This window comes from Halichoerus grypus, chromosome 7 (genome assembly GCF_964656455.1).
Source record: "Halichoerus grypus chromosome 7, mHalGry1.hap1.1, whole genome shotgun sequence".
NCBI lineage: Eukaryota > Metazoa > Chordata > Mammalia > Carnivora > Phocidae > Halichoerus > Halichoerus grypus.
In genome coordinates this window covers 7453293-7474723 of record NC_135718.1, presented here as the reverse complement: position 1 = coordinate 7474723, position 21431 = coordinate 7453293, and the positions used below count along the sequence as shown (strand labels likewise).

The 21431-nt window shown below is 39.6% G+C and overlaps 1 protein-coding gene across 5 annotated transcripts in view; it reads right to left on the bottom strand.

Moving 5' to 3' along the window:
• Positions 1 to 15776, bottom strand: part of EEF1AKMT2 (EEF1A lysine methyltransferase 2) — a 68116-nt gene extending 52340 nt beyond the window's left edge. For 2 of the 5 annotated variants that reach the window (XR_013449566.1, XM_078076999.1), the window contains exons 1-3: positions 15588 to 15776; positions 14512 to 14577; positions 13382 to 13496 (exon numbers count right to left, since the gene is read on the bottom strand). Coding sequence is in view for 4 of the 5 variants with exons in the window: in XM_078076999.1 (XP_077933125.1) it covers positions 13382 to 13496; positions 14512 to 14577; positions 15588 to 15724 (318 nt within the window). In the remaining variant the exon portion in view is untranslated. Of the gene's footprint in view, positions 1 to 13377; positions 13497 to 14511; positions 14578 to 15383; positions 15540 to 15587 lie in introns of those variants that run through there. The other 3 variants (XM_078077000.1, XM_078077001.1, XM_036103093.2) reach the window with 3 other exon arrangements.
• Between the last annotated feature and the right edge of the window lie 5655 nt (positions 15777 to 21431).

The following is a 21431-nucleotide window of genomic DNA, read 5'->3' as shown; positions in this document are numbered from 1 at the left end:
ATTTTATACTTTAGTTTAAAATAAGGTTTTAACATACTGCTTTGCTTATGAATTATAACATCCCTTTAGCACTGGGACTCTTTTATTTATTTAATAGATCAAGTGACATATACTATCCAATAATCTACAGTTTAAATTTTATTGCAGAATCTAAATAGAAACTAAGAGTTTGAATTTATATCAAGTGACAATTCATTTGCTTTTGTAGTATTTGATTTCTATTTCAAAAGAAAATTCATTCTCTCAAAGATAATGAGAATGTATGTATAATATTTTTGCCCTCAAGCAGAAAAATGTAACATTAACTTCTGATGTTGACATGCTCTAATTCACACATAAATCTGTCACAAATTTTACTTAGCACAATTAAGTTATATGAATAAATGAAATGCATACGTAGTAAGTTCTTGAAAAATTTTCCTTCAGTGTAATTACAAATCATAATTTTTCACCAGCCATGTGATTATTAACCACGTTACATTTGTATAGTAATTTTATTTTTGAAATGCTCACAAAAAACTATGTGAGATAGGTTGGGCAGGTATTAACATCCCCAAAGAATTAAGGCGCATAGGACATTAAGAGTTTTGAGCCTAAAGCTATAGTTCTGGCTATTTACTAGTCATATGAACCCACCCAGAGTGTGTGGAACCTGTGGCAAAAGTATGATGGCTTCTGGTCCTCACCTCTACCCCCTAACACTATGCCAAACATTTTTAGAACAATTAGGCTAAAGGTAATTTCAAAGGAAATGTGAAGAAGAAAAGCAGTTGAAAATTACAGTGTAGCCCGAAATTCTCTTCCTGCTCTTCACTATTTACTCAATTTATTTCCTTCAAAACTTAACCTACGCCTACACCTACATCTACACCTTCCCATTAAGACTCCCTTGACTTTTCACTATGTGACTGATTCTAAACTCTAGTAACACACCGATTATATTCCATAGAATTTTGTTCCCTTTGATTATTTTTATTTTAATCTCAAGGTCTAACATCCCCACTTTGAGGCCAACCTCCAACTCTTTTAGGTGTCTCACTCTATACTCTTTGAGATCTTCATTTTCTCCCAGTTTCTCTAAATTCCTGCTCTATCAGGAAGCCAGGATAATCCTATTAATTGACTCTTACCAGTTCCCTCTTCTCCTATTCCTATTTATTCTTACAACAGAACTTAAAAAAAAAAAAAAAAATCATATATAGATGTTTTAGGTTTCTAGAACAATCATTCAAAACCTCAAACTATCTGCAATATTTTTCACATTTGGTTTCTAGCACTTAGTAAAAAATAAGCAGACATTCAAGGAAACAACAAATGACCAGAAAACAAGGGGGAAGAACTGACATTAGAAAAGACCACAGGAGACCCAAATAAAATAATAATCAGAAACCAATTTTAAAACAACTGAAATAAATAACAGTTCGTAGAGAATTCTGAGAAATAAAAACTGTAACAAAGAACCAAACGAATAACAGAAATGAAAAAAGCAATAATTAAACAGATTCAAGGGTGGGCTTGACAGTAGATTAAACAAAGAAACAAAATTAGTGAATTGGAAGAAAGGTCAAAAGAAAACACTATTAGGCACAGAACAAAAGGCATAGACAATTAAAAACAGGAAAGAATTTTAAAAAAATGTAATGGAGTATAAGATCTAAAAAATATATAATAGGAATCTTAGGAGGAGAAGAAATGAGAACTGGGCAGAAGAGAAAATGGCATATGGGTGAGAATTTTCTAACACCAACGAAGGACCCCAAGCCACAGACTGAAGAAGCAATATAAACCTAAAGAAGACTGAAAAAGCAAAGAAAACCAGTATAGTGTATCTAATAAAAACCAAAAACAGGAAAACCTCAAAAGCATCCACAGAGTGGAGGGTAGGGAGATATACAGGAGCAACAAATTACCTTCAAAGACTAACAATTAGCCTGAGAGCTGACAATAAGTCATAAAGAATGGAAGCCAGAAAACAGTGAAGGAAAAACAGCCATCTAAAATTATATGCCCAGGGGCGCCTGGGTGGCTCAGTTGGTTAAGCGACTGCCTTTGGCTCAGGTCATGATCCTGGAGTCCTAGGATCGAGTCCCGCATCGGGCTCCCTGCTCAGCAGGGAGTCTGCTTCTCCCTCTGACCCTCCCCCCTCTCATGCTCGCTCTATCTCATTCTCTCTCATTCATAAATAAATAAATAAATAAAAAATAAATAAATAAATAAATAAATAAATAAATTATATGCCCAGCAAAAAAAAAAATCCATCAAAAATGTAAGTGAATCATTTAAAAAGCCCTGAATATAAGCAATGACTATTAACATCACAAAAATACAGACAATAAAACATTATGTGCCACAGAGGCAAATATAAATGACCATCTATTAAGTTCATTTTAAAAAAAAAAGCAAACTGAATTTGTAAAAGCCTGAATCAGAGATTATCAAAATTTTACTTTAAAGGAACAGGGCAGGGCAACACTGTTGGGACCCCTCTCACTCCCGAGAGACTTTTTTTCTGTATCCTTGCTTAATAAAGTTCTATCATTTTACTCATAATAAATAAATAAATAAAAAATAAAAAATAAAAAATAAAGGAACAGGGCATAAATATTTTAGGCTTTGGGACCCCTCTCACTCCCGAGAGGTTTTTTTTTCTGCTTCCTTGCTTAATAAATTTCTATCACTTTACTCATAATTAATAAATAAATAAATAATAAATAAACAAACAAACAAACAATAAAGGAACAGGGCATAAATATTTTAGGCTTTCCCAGCCACACAGTGTCTGCCACAACGACTCAGCTCTACCACCACAGCACATATACAGGTACACACAATATGTATATGAATGAGTGTGGCTACATTTCAATCAATATTTTTAAAAACAGAGAAAGGCCAGATTTGACCCTCAAACTGTAGTTTACTGAACCTTATTCTAGATCTAACTCCCAACCTACAAAAAATACAGGGCGCAGAAAACATTTTAAATGATAGAAGTACAATTAGAAAATCCACACTGTGGAAAATCATTTGGGACGAATAAACTACCTTTTACAACAAAAATATCACAAAGTAAGGAAAAGCTGTAGGGAGAAAAAAAGCCTTAAGAGACTATCAACCAACTGCAACATGTAGACTCGATAGCAGAATAGAAATAAGAGGAAAAAAAGTCTGTGAACCTAAAGACCTATCAAATCTGATCAACAGAGAAAAATGGGGAAAAAAAATGAACAGAGCCTCACAGACCTGTGGAACAATATCAAAAGTTCTAACTTTGCTATTTCCAGACTCCCAAAAGAAAGAAGAGTGATATAAAAAAAGTTGTTTCCCATTGATGAGTATAATCATGAGGTTTTTCTTTTTTAGACTGTTAATATGATAGGTTATATGATTTTCATATAATGAACTGGCACTACATTCTCAGAATAAGCCCCATCTGGTCATAGTGTCTAATTCTGTTTATATATTACTGGACCAATACCTCAAAAATTGCAAACTCACTCAAATGAAATAAATACCCATAACAGGACTATAAGAAAGTCAACAAAATTCAACATCTATTCTAGAAATAAGAAGCAATCTCGTCAACGTGATAAAGGACATCTAAAAAAACATCCTACAGCTAACACACACCCCCCCCCCCTTTTTTTAAAGCCAACACATCCTTAATGGTGAAATGCACACGTAGATTGGAAAACTAAGACTGGAACAAGGCAGGAATGACCTGCTGTTACCACTCCTAGTTAACATTGTATTGAAAGCCATATCTAGTGTAATTAGGCAAGAAAAAGAAATAAAAGGCATACAAATTAAAAAGGAAGAGCTAAAACTGCCTCTATTCATAAACAATGATTGTCTACACAGAAAATCCCAGAAAACCCACCAAAAACTCCTAGAACTAATAAATGCAAGGTTACAGAGTACAAGGTCAACACAGAAAAATCAACATATTCCTAGCAATAAACAATTAGAAACTGAATTTCAAAAACCAATACCATTTAAAATACTCCAAAAATATATATTGATACAAGTATAAAAATATGTACAAGATCTATATGCTGAAAATGAAAAAATGCAGATGAAAGAAATCAAGGAAGACCTAAATAAATGAAGAGACATACCATGTTCATGGATTAGAAGATTCTAGATAGTAAAGGTGTCAATTCTCCTCAAATTACAGATTTAGTTCAATTCCAACCAAATTTTCAGCATGGATTCTTTTGTAGATAAATACAAATTGATTTTCAAATTTATTTGGAAAGGCAACAGAATTGGAATAGCCAAAACAACATTTGAAAAAAGTAAAAAATTGGCAGAATCACACTATTCAACTTTTAAGGTTTACTAAAAAGCTACATTAATCAAGACAATGTGGAGTTACAAAGGGATAGACACATCAATGAAACAGAGTCCAGAAATAGATATACAAAAACATGGCCAACTGATTTTTGGCAAAAGTGAAAGACAGTTCAATGAAGGAAGGGCAGTCTTTTTAACAAATGGTATTAAAACAAAGGGACATTGGGGCACCTGGGTGGCTCAGTCAGTTAAGCGTCTGCCTTCGGCTCAGCTCATGATCCCAGAGTCCAAGGATCAAGCCCCACATCGAGCTCCCCTCTCAGCAGAGAGTCTGCTTCTCCCTCTGACCCTCCCCCATCTTGTGTGCGCTCTCTAATAAATAAAATCTTTAAAAAATATATTTTTTAAATAAAACAAAGGGACATCTATATGCAAAAAAAAAAGAATCTTGACTTGAACCTCATATCTTATACAAAAATTAATTCAAAAAGGATCATCATAAAAAATTAAAACTATAAAAATTTTTAGGGAAAAAGAAAGGAGAAAAAGTATATTAGGCAAAGACTTATTAGACAGGACACCAAAAACAGGATACATTTAAAAAAAAAATTAGGGGTGCCTGGCTGGCTCAGTTGGTGGAGCAAGCAAGTCGTGAATTCGAGCCCCACGTAGAGATACTTAAAAGAAAAAATATAAATAAATAACTCAATAAACTGGAACTTTATCAAAATTTTAAACTTTTACTTTTCATCTCTTAAGAGAATAAAAAGAGAAAAGCCAGACTGAAGAGAAGCTAGAAAACATTTACAATCATGTTTCAGAGAAGACTTGTATTCAGAATATACAAAGAACTCACAAAATTCGACAGTAAGAAAACAAACAATTCAATCCGAAAATGAGCAAAAGACTTGAACAGAAATTGCCCAAACAAGATATAAAGATAGCGAGTAAATAAGTACATGAAAATATGTTCAACATAATCAGCCATCAGAGAACTACAAACGAAAACCATCATTAGATGCCACTATACACATATTAGAATGGCTAAAAGAGCAAACATGGACAATTCCAAGTGTCAGCAAAGATACAGACCAACTGGAACTATCATACATTGTTCATGTATGTGAAATGTGAATGCAAAATAGTACAACCAGGCAGAAAAATGGCTTGGCAGTTTCTAATAAAATTAAACATATATTTACATTAGAGAAATTAAACATGTTCACACCAAAATGTTTACACAAATGTTTATAGCAGCTTCTTCATAATTGCCAAAAACTAGCAACAACTCATACGCCCTTCAACAAGTAAGTGGATAAACAAACTGCATGCAATATATCCATACATCAGATACATTTCAGAAATAAAAATGACTACTGATACACACAAAAATGTGGATGAATCTCAAAAGCATTATGTTGAGCAAAAGAAGGCAATCTCAAAAGATTATAATGCTGCATGATTCCATTTTATAGGACATCTCAAAAACACAAAACTAGTGATGGAGAACAGATCAGTGGCTACCAGGGGAAAAAGGTATGGTTACATAGGATGCAACTATTCTGTATCCTGACTGTAAAGGTGATTACATCAATTTGTACATGTATTAAAATCCATAGAACTCTATGCAAAAAAGACAATTTTACAATATGTAAATTTTTTAAATTTAAGAGCAAATTATGAATAACTTGATGCTAATAAAATTTTAACATTTAGAAAGATTGATAAATTTCTTGAAAAACACAATACTCTTGCCCTATCAAAAAAAACCTCCACATTCCAGAGGATGTCACCAATAATTCTTCTGAATGTTTAAGGAAGAAACAAAGCCAATTACAAATTCTCCCAAAGAATAAAAGGAGAGAGATTTCCCATCTTGTTCTGAGGCCAGCATAACCTTGATACAAAAACCTTACATGAAAATTTCAGGTAAGGAATATTACTGGCTAATCTCTCTCATGAAACTATATAAATCATAAACAAAATAAATACTACCAAATGAAATCCAATAATATATGAAAGGATAATACACAGCAATCAAACTTGGTTTTCTTCAGGAATGGAAGTTTAATAGTGAACAATCAGGGGCACCTGAATGGTTCAGTCAGTAGAGCATGCAACTCTTGATCTCCAGATCGAGAGTTCAGGCCCCACAATGGGTGTAGAGCTTACTTAAAAAAAAAAAAAATTTTTTTTAAAAATCAATTCCTAAAATTTTTTTAATAAAAATGTCAATTAAAAAAAATAAAGACACCCTATCCCAAAAACAATCAATTCAACATTAATAAAATCAAGAAGAAAAATCATCTAATCATCTCAATGACTATCAAAGAAAGCAGCTAATCAACGCCCATTCATGATTAAAAACTTACATTAGGAATATAAAGGAACACCCTCAATCTGATAAAGACTATCTATAAAAACCTGTAACTAACATCGTATGTAATGGTGAAATAGTAGAAGCTTTCCTCTTATACTAGGCAGTGTTACAAGGCTATCTGCCTTCATAATTTCTATTCAACATTGTATTCAAGAGTACACAGCATTTCAATAAACAAGACATCAAAGTTGAAATTGAAAAAATAAAACTACATGACATTACATTATAAATCCAAAAGAATCTATAAATAAACTATTAGAATTAATATCTGAATTACTGGATACAAGATTAATAGAGAAATCTGTTGTACTTTTATTTACTAGCAATGAACTATTAAAAAATAGTATTTTTTTAAGATTTTATTTATTTAGGGGTGCCTGGGTGACTCAGTTGGTTAAGCATCTGCCTTTGGCTCAGGTCATGATCCCAGTGTACTGGGACGGAGCCCCACATCAAGCTCCCTGCTCAGCAGGGGGATGGGGGGGGCTGCTTCTCCTTCTGTCTGTTGCCCCCCCTGCTTGTGTTCTCTCTCTCTGTCAAATAAATAAAATCTTTAGAAAAAAACTTACTTATTCATTCAGAGAGAGTACAAGCTGGGGAAGGGGCAGAGGGGGAGGGGCAGAAGAGGAGGGAGATAATCCCCAGCAGACACCACGCTGAGTGCTGAACCCAATCCCACGACTCCAAGATCATGACCTAAGCGGAAAGCAAGAGTCAGACATTTAACCGAGTCACCCAGACACCCCTGGAAAATAAAATTTTAAAAGCATAACAGTAACTACTGCAACAACAACAAACATCTAGAGACCAATCTAAGAAAAGATAAATAAGATCTCTACAGAGAAAACTACAAAATATTACTGAAAGAATATAAAGAACTAAATAAATGGAGGAACATTATCACGTTCATGGATTCAGAGACTCAATATTGTAAAGACCTAAATCCTCCTCAAATTCAAGGCAATCTAAATCAAAATCCTAGGATTTTTTTCCCTGAAAAGTGATGAGTCTAAAATTTAAATAAAGGGCACCTGGGTGGCTCAGTCGTTAAGCATCTGCCTTCCGCTCAGGTCATGATCCCAGGGTCCTGGGATCGAGCCCCACATCGGGCTCCCTGCTCAGTGGGGAGTCTGCTTCTCCCTCCCCTACTGCCCCCTGCTTGTGTTCCCTCTCTCGCTGTCTCTCTCTCTGTCAAATAATTAATAAAATCTTAAAATAAATAAATGAAATTTAAATAAATATGCATCCTCCCTGAATTAATCTGTAAATTCCTAATCAAAATGCCAGGGTATTTTTTTTCCTGAAAAGAAGTAAGATTATTCTAAAATTTAGATAAATATGGAAAAAGCTAACTAACAACAGCCAAGACAACAATGGAAAAGAGACCAATGTTGGAGAATTTACATCAACAGAATATGAAGGGGCACCTGGGTGGCTCAGTCGTTAAGCGTCTGCCTTTGGCTCAGGTCATGATCCCAGGGTCCGGGAATCGAGCACTGCATCAGGCTCCCTGTTCAGCAGGGAGCCTGCTTCTCCCTCTCCCTCTGCTGCTCCCCCTGCTTGTGCTCATTCTCTCTCTCTAATAAATAAAATCTTTAAAAAATTAAAAAAAAAAAAAACCAATATGAAGACATAAAGCCACAGTAATCAGGACAGCAAGATACTGGCATAAGGATAAGCAAACAGACCCAAAGGAATAGAATAGAGGATCCAGACACAGACCCAAGCACACACCACTACTTGGCTCATGACAGAAGTGCAGTGGGGGAAAGAATGGACATTTCTACAAATGGTGCTTGGTTAAGTGGACAGTCATAAGGGAAAAAATAAACCTCAAACTTTACCTCACAACATTCACAATAATTCATCAGAACCTAAATGTGAAGAAAACAATACAGCTTCTAGAAGAGCACAAAGGAAAATATCTTTGTAACTCTGGGCAGGCAAGGTTTAATATAGAATATTCGAAAGCACCAACAATTTTTTAAATGATATATTAAGCTTTAGTAAAATTAAAGAACTTTTATTCATCAAAAGATGCTATTATAAAAGTGAAAAGGCAAGTCATGCATTAAAGTATTTGTGATACAAAGGTCATATACCCAAAATATATAAAGAACTCCTACAAATCAGTAAGAAAAACATAGGCAACCCAATTTTAACATAGGCAAAAACTTGGACAGGCACTTCACAAAAAAGAATAGCCAAATAGCCAAAATGCATATGAAAATATGTTCTACATTTTTAGTCATCAGGAAATAATAAAACCATGAGATACCACTACCCACCTACCAGAGTCACTGAAATTGTATAAACTGACAAGACGAGGTGTTGGCAAGGATGGACTTCTCACACACTGCCAGGAGTATCAACTAGTACCACCATTTTGGAAAATTGTTTGGCAGTATCGGTAATAATCCAGTACTGGAAACAGCCCAAATGTCCATCAACAGGAGAACAAATGCATAAATGAAGGAACGACTGCATAATTAAATAAACTGTAGTATTTTCATATAGTATAATACTCTATCACACTGAAATGAAGCAACCTACTGCTTCACCTAACAGTGCAATACTGAAAGCAATCTCTGGAAAGAGGGAACTTCACAAATCCACGTTCAGCAGAAGATCAAAAATAAATAACATGCATAACCATAACATCATTTAAATCATATCAAAAACAGGTAGGGCGCCTGGGTGGTTGTCAGTTAAGCGTCTGCCTTTGGCTCAGGTCATGATCCCAGGGTCCTGGGATCGAGTCCCACATCAGGCTCCCTGCTCAAAGGGGAGTCTGCTTCTCCCCCTGCTCCTCCCCACCACTCATGCTCACTAGCTTGCACTCTCTTTTTCTCTCTCTCTCTCTCACAAAAATAAATAAAATCTTTTTAAAAAACTTAACTAAAAAAAAGAAAACAGGTAAAACTCAATGTAATGGACAAAGAATAATCTTTTCAAAATATGGTGGAAACAATTCAACATTCATATGACAAAAAAAAAAAAAAAAAAAGAACCTCAACCAGTATCTCATACCTTACAGAAAAATTAACTCCAAAATAATCATAGATCTGGGAGCCTGCGTGGCTCAGTTGGTTAAGCATCTGCCTTCAGCTCAGGTCATGATCTTAGGGTTGTGGGACTGAGCCCCACATCGGGCTCCTTGCTCAGCAGGGAGTCTGCTTCTCCCTCTGCCTGCCACTCCCCCTGCTCGTGCTCTCTCATTCTGACAAATAAATAAATAAAACCACAGTGAGAAACCAGCACAGCTAACACCAAAAAACAGCCTAACATATGATGATAGACATCAGAATAGTGGTTAACTTTAGAAGGGAAATGGGGGTGAAGGGAGCGCACAAAGGGGCTTCTTCTATGATGCTAACAATGTTTGATTTCTTGATCAGTTTGGTGAGTTACACAAAGGTGTTCATTTTGTAAAAGCTATATACTTAATGACCACTTTTTTATATGTAAATCATACTCCATTTAGTAAGTACACATTAAAAAAGAAAGTAACTTCCCTTAAAAGACTCCACATGTAGGTGGCTTCACCAGTGAATTCTACCAAACATTTAAGGAAGAAACACTAATCATTAATAAACTCTTTCAAAAAATACATTCTTATTTAATGATGCCAGCATAACCTGATACTAAAACTCGACAAGAACACTACAAAAAAGTTAAATTACTGAGACAATCTTTCTCATGGGCTGAGTTGCAAAAATCCTAAACAAAATATTAACAAACTAAATCCAATGATGTATTTAAGTTGGAATTCATTCCAGAAATGCAATTAACATTTGAAAATGATCAATGTAATTCATCAACACGAACAGGCTAAAGAAGAAAGTTCATATGATTATCTCAATAACAGGAAAAATATTTGATAAATAACAAGATTTATAAGAAACAACACACTTGCTTTCAGCAAAGGAGGAAGAGAAAGAAACTTTAGTCTGATACCCAGTGATCTACAAAACAAATTTACAAGCTAAGATCATACCTAACAGTGAAACTTTCAAAGTAATCTCTGGAAAGGGGGAAAAAGACAAAGATGTCTTCTGTTACCACTTCTTTTCAACTTTCTACTAGAAGTCCTAGACAGTGTAATAAGAGGAGAAAAGTTATAAAAGATTGGAAAGGAAGAAAGAAAACTGCCATTATTCAGTCTACATAATTATACAGTTAACCATTTAACAACACAGGAATTAGGAGTGCTGACACCCCTTGCAGTCAAAAATTTGCATTTAACTTTTGCTTAAATTTTGCATTTAACTTTTGCTTAAATTTTGCTAATAGTCTATTGGGATTTTGGGGTGGGAAGTTGGTTTTGTTTTGTTTTGTTTTGTTTTAGAGCGAGAGGGAGAGAGCACCCTCGTGAGCGGGAGGAAGGGGCAGAGGGAGAGGAAGAATCTTAAGCAGGCTCCATGCTCAGCACGGAGCACAACATGGTGCTCAATCTCACAACCCTGAGATCATGACCTGAGCCAAAATCAAGCATTAGACGCCTAACCGACTGACCTACCCAGGCACCCCATAGCCTATTGTCGACTGGAAACCTTACTGATAACCTAACAACCGATTAACATGTATTTTGTATGTTATGTGTATCACATATTGTATTCTTACAATAAAGAGGAAAATATCAAGAAAATCACAAGGAAAATACATTTACAGTACTATACATACATATATTTATTGAAAAAAATTCCACAGGGGCGCCTGGGTGGCTCAGTCATTAAGCGTCTGCCTTCGGCTCAGGTCATGATCCCAGGGTCCTGGGATCGAGCCCCGCATGGGGCTCTCTGCTCGGCAGGGAGCCTGCTTCTCCCTCTCCCACTCCCCCTGCTTGTGTTCCCTCTCCTGCTGTGTCTCTCTCTGTCAAATAAATAAAAAAAATCTTTTAAAAAAGAAAAAAAATTCCACAAATAAGTGGGCCTGCATAGTTCAAACCCGTGTTGTTCAAGACTCAACTGTATATGTAAAAAATCTGAAAGACTCTACTTAAACTATTAGTCTCAAAGGATAAATCATTAGCCTCTACAAATAAACTACTAAAATCCAAAAGAATCTACAGGTAAACAAGAGAATGAATAAAGCTGAGTATAATTAAATCTTATACAGCAATGAAAATGAATGTGTTACTACTACACACAACTTGAGTGAATCTCACAGAAAGTGGAGAACACACTAGAAAGAATACATACTGGAGTCCTCCATTTATTCAAAAACAGGCAAATTAATCTCTAATGTTAAAACTCCTTGCCATTAGTGGTTACCTTTAGAAAGCAAGGAAAGAGTAATTTAGAAAGGACTGGTAGGGAGTTCAGGGGAGTTTCTAGAGTCTGTAGTATTTTTTACTTCTTGACCAGGGTGATAGTTCATAGGTGACCACAGGTGTGTTCACTTTGTGAAAATTCACTGAGCCACATGCTTTCGATTTGTGCACTTTAACATATATATATGTTATACCTTACGTTTCAAAAACATTTACCAAAAATTTTTCTAATCATACTCCACTGCTTAAAACATTTTAATGGCCTCCCATAGCCTAAAAGTAAAATCTAACCTGTTAGGCATGGCATATGATATGGCTCCTACCTTTAACTTAATCCTCATCTCTGTCCATCCCACATATACACTTTATATTCTAACTTACCAAATTATTTACAGGCCCAGTATGTGCTATGCTGCTTCAAACCTTCACGTCAATTTTTTTTTTTCCCTAGCAATCTCCACACTCAACATGGGGCTTGAACTCACAACTCTGAGATCAAGAGTCACACACTCCACCAACTAAGCCAGCCAGGCACCCCCCAAACCTTTAAATATTGTTTCCACTGCTTGAAATTCTCTCCCTCTTTACACCCCACCCACACTCACCACACCCTGCCCCTGCAATTTCCACCCAACTTGGATATTAGCTCCTCCAAGACCCTTCCTATCTCTGTTGCCCAAAGTTAACGGCTCTCTTTCCCATACTCAGTGATCTATTATTGCACATATCAACCTACTGTGTTGTTTATATGTCTGTCCATCCTCTATTATATTAGAACAATTCAAGCACAAGGTCTACGTTTTCCGCTTGGCAGGTGGAAGCCACTCAATAAATTTCACCATTATATATATATCCTCATAAATTAAGTCAGTAAAGCCTTCCACAAGGAAGCCTAAGTGTTTAATTTTCTCCACAGTACGTACATGCCACAGCAATGAGCACACAACAGGTACACAACAGTGATGGTGTAGTTAGTAGAACGTGTGCCAAAACTCAGCTCCACAGACAAAATACTCTCTTCAAATCATACGCTCACCTAAGGTAAGGTATTCATGTCCCACCAGAAGTGTAAAAAGGTCATCTTTCTTTCATACACACACATTTCCAGAGTTCTGAGCTAAAGAAACCAATTAAGATCATCTTGTCAAAAGCTTTAGGAAAGAACCTACACTACCCCCAGAGGAATTAAGTGGCCCAAAGGGCCAAGACTAGGACTCAGATCCCCTGGCTTCTCATTTAATGCTTTCTCACAATCCATGCAGCCTCCCTTTTGGACTACGTGACTTCTGAAAGTAAGTGGTACAATTGCTCTACTACTTTTTTTTTTTTTGCTCTTCTACTTTAGATTAACATGATTAGTATCCTCATTTCCAAGATTTTTTTTAAAATTTCATTTCAAAATTTGGCTTTAATACATGAATACTAAAAGTACCAACAAGTTCAACCAAGAAAACACCATTTCCAGTTCCAATATCAAGCACTGAAGCATCCAATGGAATCTTGCGTTTTTGCATCCACCTTATTAGCCGATTCATACTCTCTTCTCCAAACCTATTAGAAACAGAGAATCCGTTAATCAAATACCAGAGGAATATAGAGCAAAGATTACAACTATATTCCATTTAAGCAGCTTATTCAATATGCTCAATTAAGCCTTTTTTGAAAGAAAGAAGTAGCATCTGTGACTGCTTAAGCTTCACCTCTACTATTATTTAGGAGAGAATGCCCCCAAGAATAGAACAGAACAGATAAGGTCAACGTTACTTATTAATGTTTCACTACATCAGCATTAACACTTGTATATGTTGATGGCTCAAAATTTTATTGCTTATTGAAAAAGGACGATCACAGGATGACAGCAACTTCCTAATACAGGTTTCCCCCACTAACTGCAAGCAGAGCATTGCTATGAAATCTTTCCTAAGGCAAAATGGCACAAAGCGAAGAAGCAATGACCAGTAATTTATGTGGTGAAATTTTCTGAGCATTCCCAGGCCCCAAAAATAACCTCTCTTACGCCTGATACCGCAAGACACATCTTGCTAACAGAGGCACAAAATAAATCAAGATAAAGCACAGACGCTCACAGACACTGTTCAAAGCTATGGCAGCCTTATGCTGGGATGCTGAGTGTAGTTCCCCAGGGAAGGAGCCTGGGAGCACCACTCTTGCTGCTAGGGGTGTGCGCTGCCTCCCTAATGGCTCCCTGAAAAACAAAGAGTGAACGCTATTTTTGCTTTTCACCTTTCTTTGTACAAGCGAAAATCTTCGGATTTCTTTTAGTTAGCAAAAACAGGTACTACTGTAAGTCTTTCATAAAAGCCAAGAGACATAATGTGGATTTTCAAAAAGCAGGGGATACCTGTATTCTCATCAAATTTAAGTCTGGACCATTAAAAGAGAGAGAAGAGAGAGATTCTTTAAATCTACCCGCTAAAGCCAGAATCAGTCCAAGGTTCCCAAGACTTTCAGGTTGTCTTTCTTTGGGGGTAACCACTTAAAAGACACACACACACACACTCACTCACTCTTCTGAATCATAATTCCACTATTTTTTCTAACTCACCAGATTTCTCCTGTATCTCCATATTCTTGAAAAGTTTGCAGCTCTCTCTCATAGACAGCATCCCAACTATATAATCAAATGCAAAGCAAGATTCTTGAATCAAACTGAATTACGATTTAAATATGTGTCTAATACATTGTAGGTTTTTATGACAAGTTTAAAACATTATCAGTATTTTCAGTAAGTGCACGTAGATCAATCTCTTAACATCCTTATGTTAAAAGAATGAAAGACAGATAAACAGAATAAGTTTACACATGTAAAGCACTAAGTACAATACCTGACACATAAAAATACTATATATTTTAGCTTAAAAAACAACACAAACAAGTATGTGTCCAAGGATCCCTAAATCCCAAAGTCCAAAACTTTCACTGTACAGGCATGGTGTCATTATAGCACATTTCAGTCTAAAACGTGCAGACACAAAGATTTCCTACCAATACAGTGGTTACTCGCAAGGGAACTCAACAAACACAAGCTCTGCCTAAAGGTTAAAGTTTAGGATTTACTCCTTGTAAGTAGTTTCCCCTCCCCATCATGTGCCTTCTCTTCCGACTTCACCTCTCTAGAATCGCTGCTCCCTCTCAGTCCTCCAACTCACCTCTCGTCCTTACCTATTCCCTGTCATTCGTTCACCCATCTATTAATTCGTTCATAATTACTGAACATCGATCTAAGGTGAGATCACTTTCTCCTCGCTCGCTCCTCAGGTCATCCTTTACTCCCACCCCTTCCAGCTCCCACGTCCCTACCCCACCCCTTGCCCACCAGCCCTACGTCGGCCCCACCCCCTCGCCCTTTCCCCAAGCCTGCCCCTCTGGTTCAAGACCCCCACAAGGCCTCCCCAAGAGCTTGAGCCCGTTCCGCACCTCTCGAGCCCTTTACACGTCGACTCCCTGAAATGCCTCTTATTCCAGCCTCGGGATTCCAGCCCGTCAGTCCCCTCTTAGCCTCCTCGCGTCACGCCCCCAAGGTCGTCCCCATCTTCCGGGGCCCTTTCCCCCTTCCTATCGCCTCCCCGGGGCCCAGCCCGGGCGGTGCTGCTCACGCTCCCTGCCCGATGCCACACTCACTGCTCTCGGGTCCCCAGCGCCGACGGGGCGAAGCCATCCTCTCCGGGACTGCCCCTTCGGGACCGCTCCGCGGCCCCAGTGCCGTCCCTGTCACCGCCGCCGCCGCTGCAGCCGCTACCGCCGGCGCCCGAGTTCATCCCGCTCCGCGCCCCGGAGGGCCGTTGGGGCCACCATAGAGACGAGGCACGGGCAGAGCGGACTCGTGGGTGGGCGCCTCTAGGCGGCGGGAGGCCACCCTCTCTACTACTCCTGGCCTCCACTTCCTTAGCTCGTCTTTGGTCCTGAGTGGAGGTTCGCAGACCCAGGCGTGGACCGAGGGGGCCTCGCCTCCCTCTCTGCCCACCAACGCCAGAGTCAGATGCACCCCCTTCCTGAGGTGCCCGCCTAAACGCCACTACATTTGGGGACTGCTGTTTGTAAGGGACTGTGAAAAAGAAACAGGTCCAAAATGGAGTCAGTTTTGCTAAACCTCACTAAGACTTAATATCCTACTTAACTGCAGTTTGAGCCTCTTCCAGGAATGGAATTTTAAACCAGTCTGGAATTTTTCTCGTGGGCACTAGTGAGGTAATCTGCCTGATAAAACCCCCTGCCTTCCCTTAAGGGAAAGTGATCTTGCCTGAAATAATCCATTCTTTTTATTATTATTATTATTATTATTTTATTGAAGTATAGTTGACAATGTTACATTCGTTTGAGATGTTGAAATAATCCATTCTTAACATACTAGCCCCCCCGCTTCTGCTGCCTATAAAAACCTTCCATTTTGTACAACTCCACAGAGCTCCCTTCTACTCGTGAGACTGGTGTTGCCCAATTCATGAATCATTGAATAAAGTCAATTAGATATTTAAGGTTACTCAGCAGTAGGGTTGCCGGGGTGGCCCAGTCTGTTAAGCCGCTGACTCTTGATTTCGGCTCAGGTCATGATCTCAGGGTAAGCAGATGGAGCCAGGCATCGGGGTCCACCCTCAACTCACAGTTGGCTTGAGATTCTCTCACCTCTCTTTCTCTGCACCCATGCTCCCCCGCCCCAGCTTGCATGTGCACTCTTGTTCTCTCTCAATAAATAAATAAACAAACAAAATCTTTAAAAAAAAAAGTTACTCAGCTGCATTTTTTTTTAAAACAGGACTACTGAATGTACTGCATTTTGGAAAAGGCTGACGATGGGAAAACCACACTACCTGAAGCCAACACTGCTCACTGAAAATGCACAAATCACCTCATGTATGCACGTGGTGGTAACATCTGGAAAGTGGATGGGGCAGTCCACTGCATTATTTGGCTTCCTGGTCAGAAATTTAATTTGTAGCTGGGATTCTGCCTTAAAAATAGCATCCTGCCCTCTTGACATCACTGCTGGACATGGGAATTTATGCCCAGAGAAATGATTGCCTTACAACACCACCACATCACATCCTCCCCATCCCCCCAAAATACTCCAATCATGGGGGTCAGAGTGTTGTGGAAGAAAGTGCTGGGAGTCAAGATGCCTGGATGCCTGTCTTAGCTCTGCCCCTAACCAGGCACCTGACCTTGTTCAAGACTCCTAACCTTTGTGTGCTTCAACTTCCTCACCTGCACCATGCCTGAAACAGGCGGTGACTGGTTCTACCAGGTTGCTCCCAACCAATGAACCTGAGATTCATCTGCCTCTTGTTCTGACTACCATTGGGAGTTCTGCAGTATAATGTGAGAAATCTTATGGGCCAAAGGTCGGGGGCGGGGGGTGTTTTGTAGCAGCAATGAACTACTGACAGTCCAATGTCCTAGGCAAGGCTCTCAAAAGCCCCTAGGAAGGCTGCCTTCCAACCAAAAGGAATGTTTCCTAGGCCACGTTTCTGTTGACTCAGCAGACAGAAGTCCAATAAGTCCCTAGAGGTAAACAGCACCAACAGTTCACAGAAACTCCAGTTAGGACCGAATGTGCATCTCCTCCTATACAAGATGTTCCAAGATATTCCAGCAACCACTGGTGATAGAATACAGTAAAAGACAGATGGGGATCCATGTGTATAGTGTTAAAGGACTAAAGAAGGAACATAAGTAACCTTATTACAGTGTAATAAAACCACCAAATGCCACAGGCAATTAGTGCTGCCCTGGGCAAATGGTTGTTTTGATCTTTTCTAGGCTCTAGATGCTAGAGAAAGCAAGCTTGAATGTGACTAAGTCTTAAAAAGTTTTAGGTTCTAATGAAAGATAAGGCCATCTTCAATCTGGTGTCTTGCCAACACTGAAGATGTTTTTGCTGTGTGTGATGAACGCTATAAACAGTTGTTGGTATGGAGCCCTGGAAAAACCCTCTGTTTATACAGAGCTCCTGCTCTGGCTCCAGGATTACTCTGGCTGTTTAGTCCTGACGGCTGTGTGGGGCACCACCTCCGATCACCCAGGGCAACAGGATTCTTAGTGGAGGGTGGAGAAGCTCAAGCCGAGTGGAGCTGCCCATCACCAGGGAGAAGGTGGAATGTGCCAAGGAACACAGTCCTCTCACCAGGTGTCCGTTACATAGGCAGGGGGAGGCTCTTCGGGTGCTCTGGGTTGCCTCGTTCCCCTCTCATGTTACCAATCCCTGCAGCCCGGAACCCTGCTTACCTACAACTTCCCCAAAACCGTGCTTTCAAGAGTTCTCACACACTTCCCATTTGGCAAACCAAGGGTCAAGTTCCAGGCTTTAACTTCCTTGATCCTCTGTAGAGATCAACACCGCTTAGGACGCCATTCTTGAAAACCCCTCCCTATTTTCCCAGCACCACCTGCTCTTAAGTGAGCCTTTTAAAAAGGGAGGTAGGCATGCAGCTCTAGAGTTGGACTCGGGTTTTGAGCCCTGACCCTATCATGTGGGACTACAGGCAAGTTCTTTAAGTTCTCAGAGCCTCAGTTTGCCCATCCTTTCAGAATAGTGCCCCTGGCGTAGGGCCACGTGGCGATTAAATGAGAGAGTTCTTGTGAAATCTTACGTGCCTGACACATGGTAAATGCTCAATAAATGCCAGCACGGTTTCTTCAGTTATAAAATAGAGTTTAAAATAGGTCTCTTTGGGGCGCCTAGGTGGCTCAGTCAGTTAAGCGTCTGACTTCGGCTCAGGTCATGATCCCAGGGTCCTGGGATCGAGCCCCTGCATGGGCTCCTTGCTCAGGGGGGAGCCTGCTTCTCCCTCTCCCTGCTGCTCCCCATGCTTGTGCTTTCTCTGTCTGTGTCAAATAAATAAATAAAATCTTTAAAAAATATAAAAATAAGAAAAATAAAGAAAATGCATCTATTTCAGAGCATTGTTAGGAAGACTGAATAAGTGCATAGAACGTACATGTAAAGAGCTTAGAACAGAGCCTGACAGATGGTCAGTGTTCAGTAAATGTTAGGTATTTTTCTTACTATTAGTGACTTCCAATTTCATCCTCTATCCCCAGCTCTAGGCTTTTATTTCAGTGGCCTAGATGTCCCTTGTTATGTGAAACTCAACCTGTTCCAAACTGAACTTTCTTGCACTGCCTTCTCCCCCAGCTCCAATGCCTCCAAACCCTGTATTCCCTGTGTTCTCCATTCATTTGGCCCCTGACCATCCTACCATCGGCCAAAGCAGAGCATCATCCTTGTTTTGTCTTTCCCCCACCCTCCACATACAGCTCCTCCTGGTCTCAGGGTTCAGGGGCATTTTTGCCACTGCTCTGCTTTCTCTTGGGCTACTTCAGGCTCACAGCTCACTGGGGCCACCACAGCCCCTTTCCAGTAGACCTCCCTCACACCATTCAGCTCTAGGCCACTTCTTTGGTCCCAGCTATCCTCTCTTCCCCTCTCTCCCCCCACAGAGGTCCCCAAAATTCAGCTGGGTTTTTTTCTCCTTCGATGCCGGACACCACCCATTCCTTCCCTTTGCATTTTCTTGCCTGATCACCATAGACTATAGAGTCAAGCCACCTTGAACTTCAATCACAACTTAGTTCCTACCAGGTGTGACCTTGCACAAGTCACTTAATTTAAACCTTTTAGGTCCCAGTTTCCTTGACTACCCAATGGGCATAATCCAAATGAAACTGGACTTTCTTGTTTCTACTTTCAGACCCATCATAGCAGAGTGTGGCATTTGCCTGCATATATGCGCTTACAGAAATGCATTGTTTTGTTTTGATAAATATATAGAAATGGAATCTTACCGTTTGCATTGTTTGCAAGTTGCATTTTAACTTAACAACATTGTGGCGATATGGGACGCCTGGGTGGCTCAGTTACTTAAGCGTCTGCCTTCAGCTCAGGTCATGATCCCAGGGTTCTGGGACTGAGTCCCCCTGGAGATACACCAGGAAGCAAATCAAAGATGAATCCCTGTCTTCATGCAGTTCAGAATATGCCAGGCGAGGAACAAAGGCAATGTGCTGGAGAAATGAGTAAAATAGAGATGATGTGAAGTGGTGATGAGTGGGAAAGGGGAAGGGAAAACAGAGGAGGAAGATTGAGAACGTCAGGGGAAGGCTGCAATCTGGTTAGGGTAATAAGGAAGGATTCTCTGACAGGGTGGCACCAAGTGAAAACCTACATGAGGTTGTCATAGGTTATATCCCCAGGGAAGCAGAGTCTAACACTGAGATGAACATGAAAGAAGTTTATTAGGGAGTGCTCTCAGGATCACCACCTACTGGGGAAGGGAAAGAAACAGAGCTGGGTGGAGGAAGTGGTTGGGCTGGGGTACCGCTACAACACCTCAGCTAGCACCCCTTTCCCTCACAGAGCACTCTGGAGCTAAGGTGACCCTTTGGAATTGCCCCAAGTTGGAGGGAAGGAGGTGGACCTTTATCCATCTACATGGATAAAGCCTTGAATGTTGGTTGCCCAGAAAAGGGGGAATGACCTTAGGCAATGTCTCTTTCTTACACTGAGGGTAATCCAGGAGAAAGCAAACAACTTCTCCAGCGACTGGGATGATAAATCTATCAACTCCACAAGGGTGGGTATGGGTCACACATCACAGCATCTAGAGCAGAGATAGAGGAGGAAACCTTGCAGCTATCTGGGAGAAGAGCACTCTAGGCAAAGGGAACGGCAAGCGCAAAGGCCCTGAGGTAAGATGAGATAGGGATATCCAGGAAGCAGAAAGACTAGTGTAGCTGAAGCAGAGTGAACAAGGAGGGCAGCAGCAGGAAAGGAAGTCAGACGAGGTCATTACAAGGTTTGGGGTTAGATCAAGAAGCAACATGATTTAAATTTTAAATTCAAGTTTTATCATGACCAGTTTAGTTGCTATGTTGAGAACAGATTTGGCAGGGAAGGGGTTAAAGACAGAAGCTGGAATGTAGGGTTTCTCAACATCATCCCATTGACATGGGGGGGGGGTTCTCCTATGCTTTGTAGGATGTTTAGCAGCGTCCTGTCCTCTAACCACTAAATTACCAGTGGCACCCTCCCCCCAGTTGTGACATCTAAAAACGTCTCCAGACTCTACCAAATGTCCCCTAAGGGGTAATATTGCTCCCAGTTCAGGCCTCTTGAGTTAGAGACTGTTAATAATGATCCAGGAGAGAGCTGATGGCTTTGACCACAATAAGTGAGGTGTGCTGGTGGTGAGTTGTAAGCCTCTACATGTATTTTTAAGAATGTGCTGACAGTTCAAAGGGGGCGTGTCAATAATGATTCCAAGGTTTTTGGCCTGTGCAACTGTCAGAAAACAGTTCCATTTGCTGAACTTGGAAAGAGTGTGGTAGAAGGAGCCTTGTGGGAGATCAGAGTCCAGTTTCGAACCTGAAAGATTGAACGAATTGAAGAATGATCCCTGAGTTTCTTTTCCTAACTTTGTTATATTTTATTCTCACTGTTATTTTGTTGTTGTTGTTATGTTCTTTCCA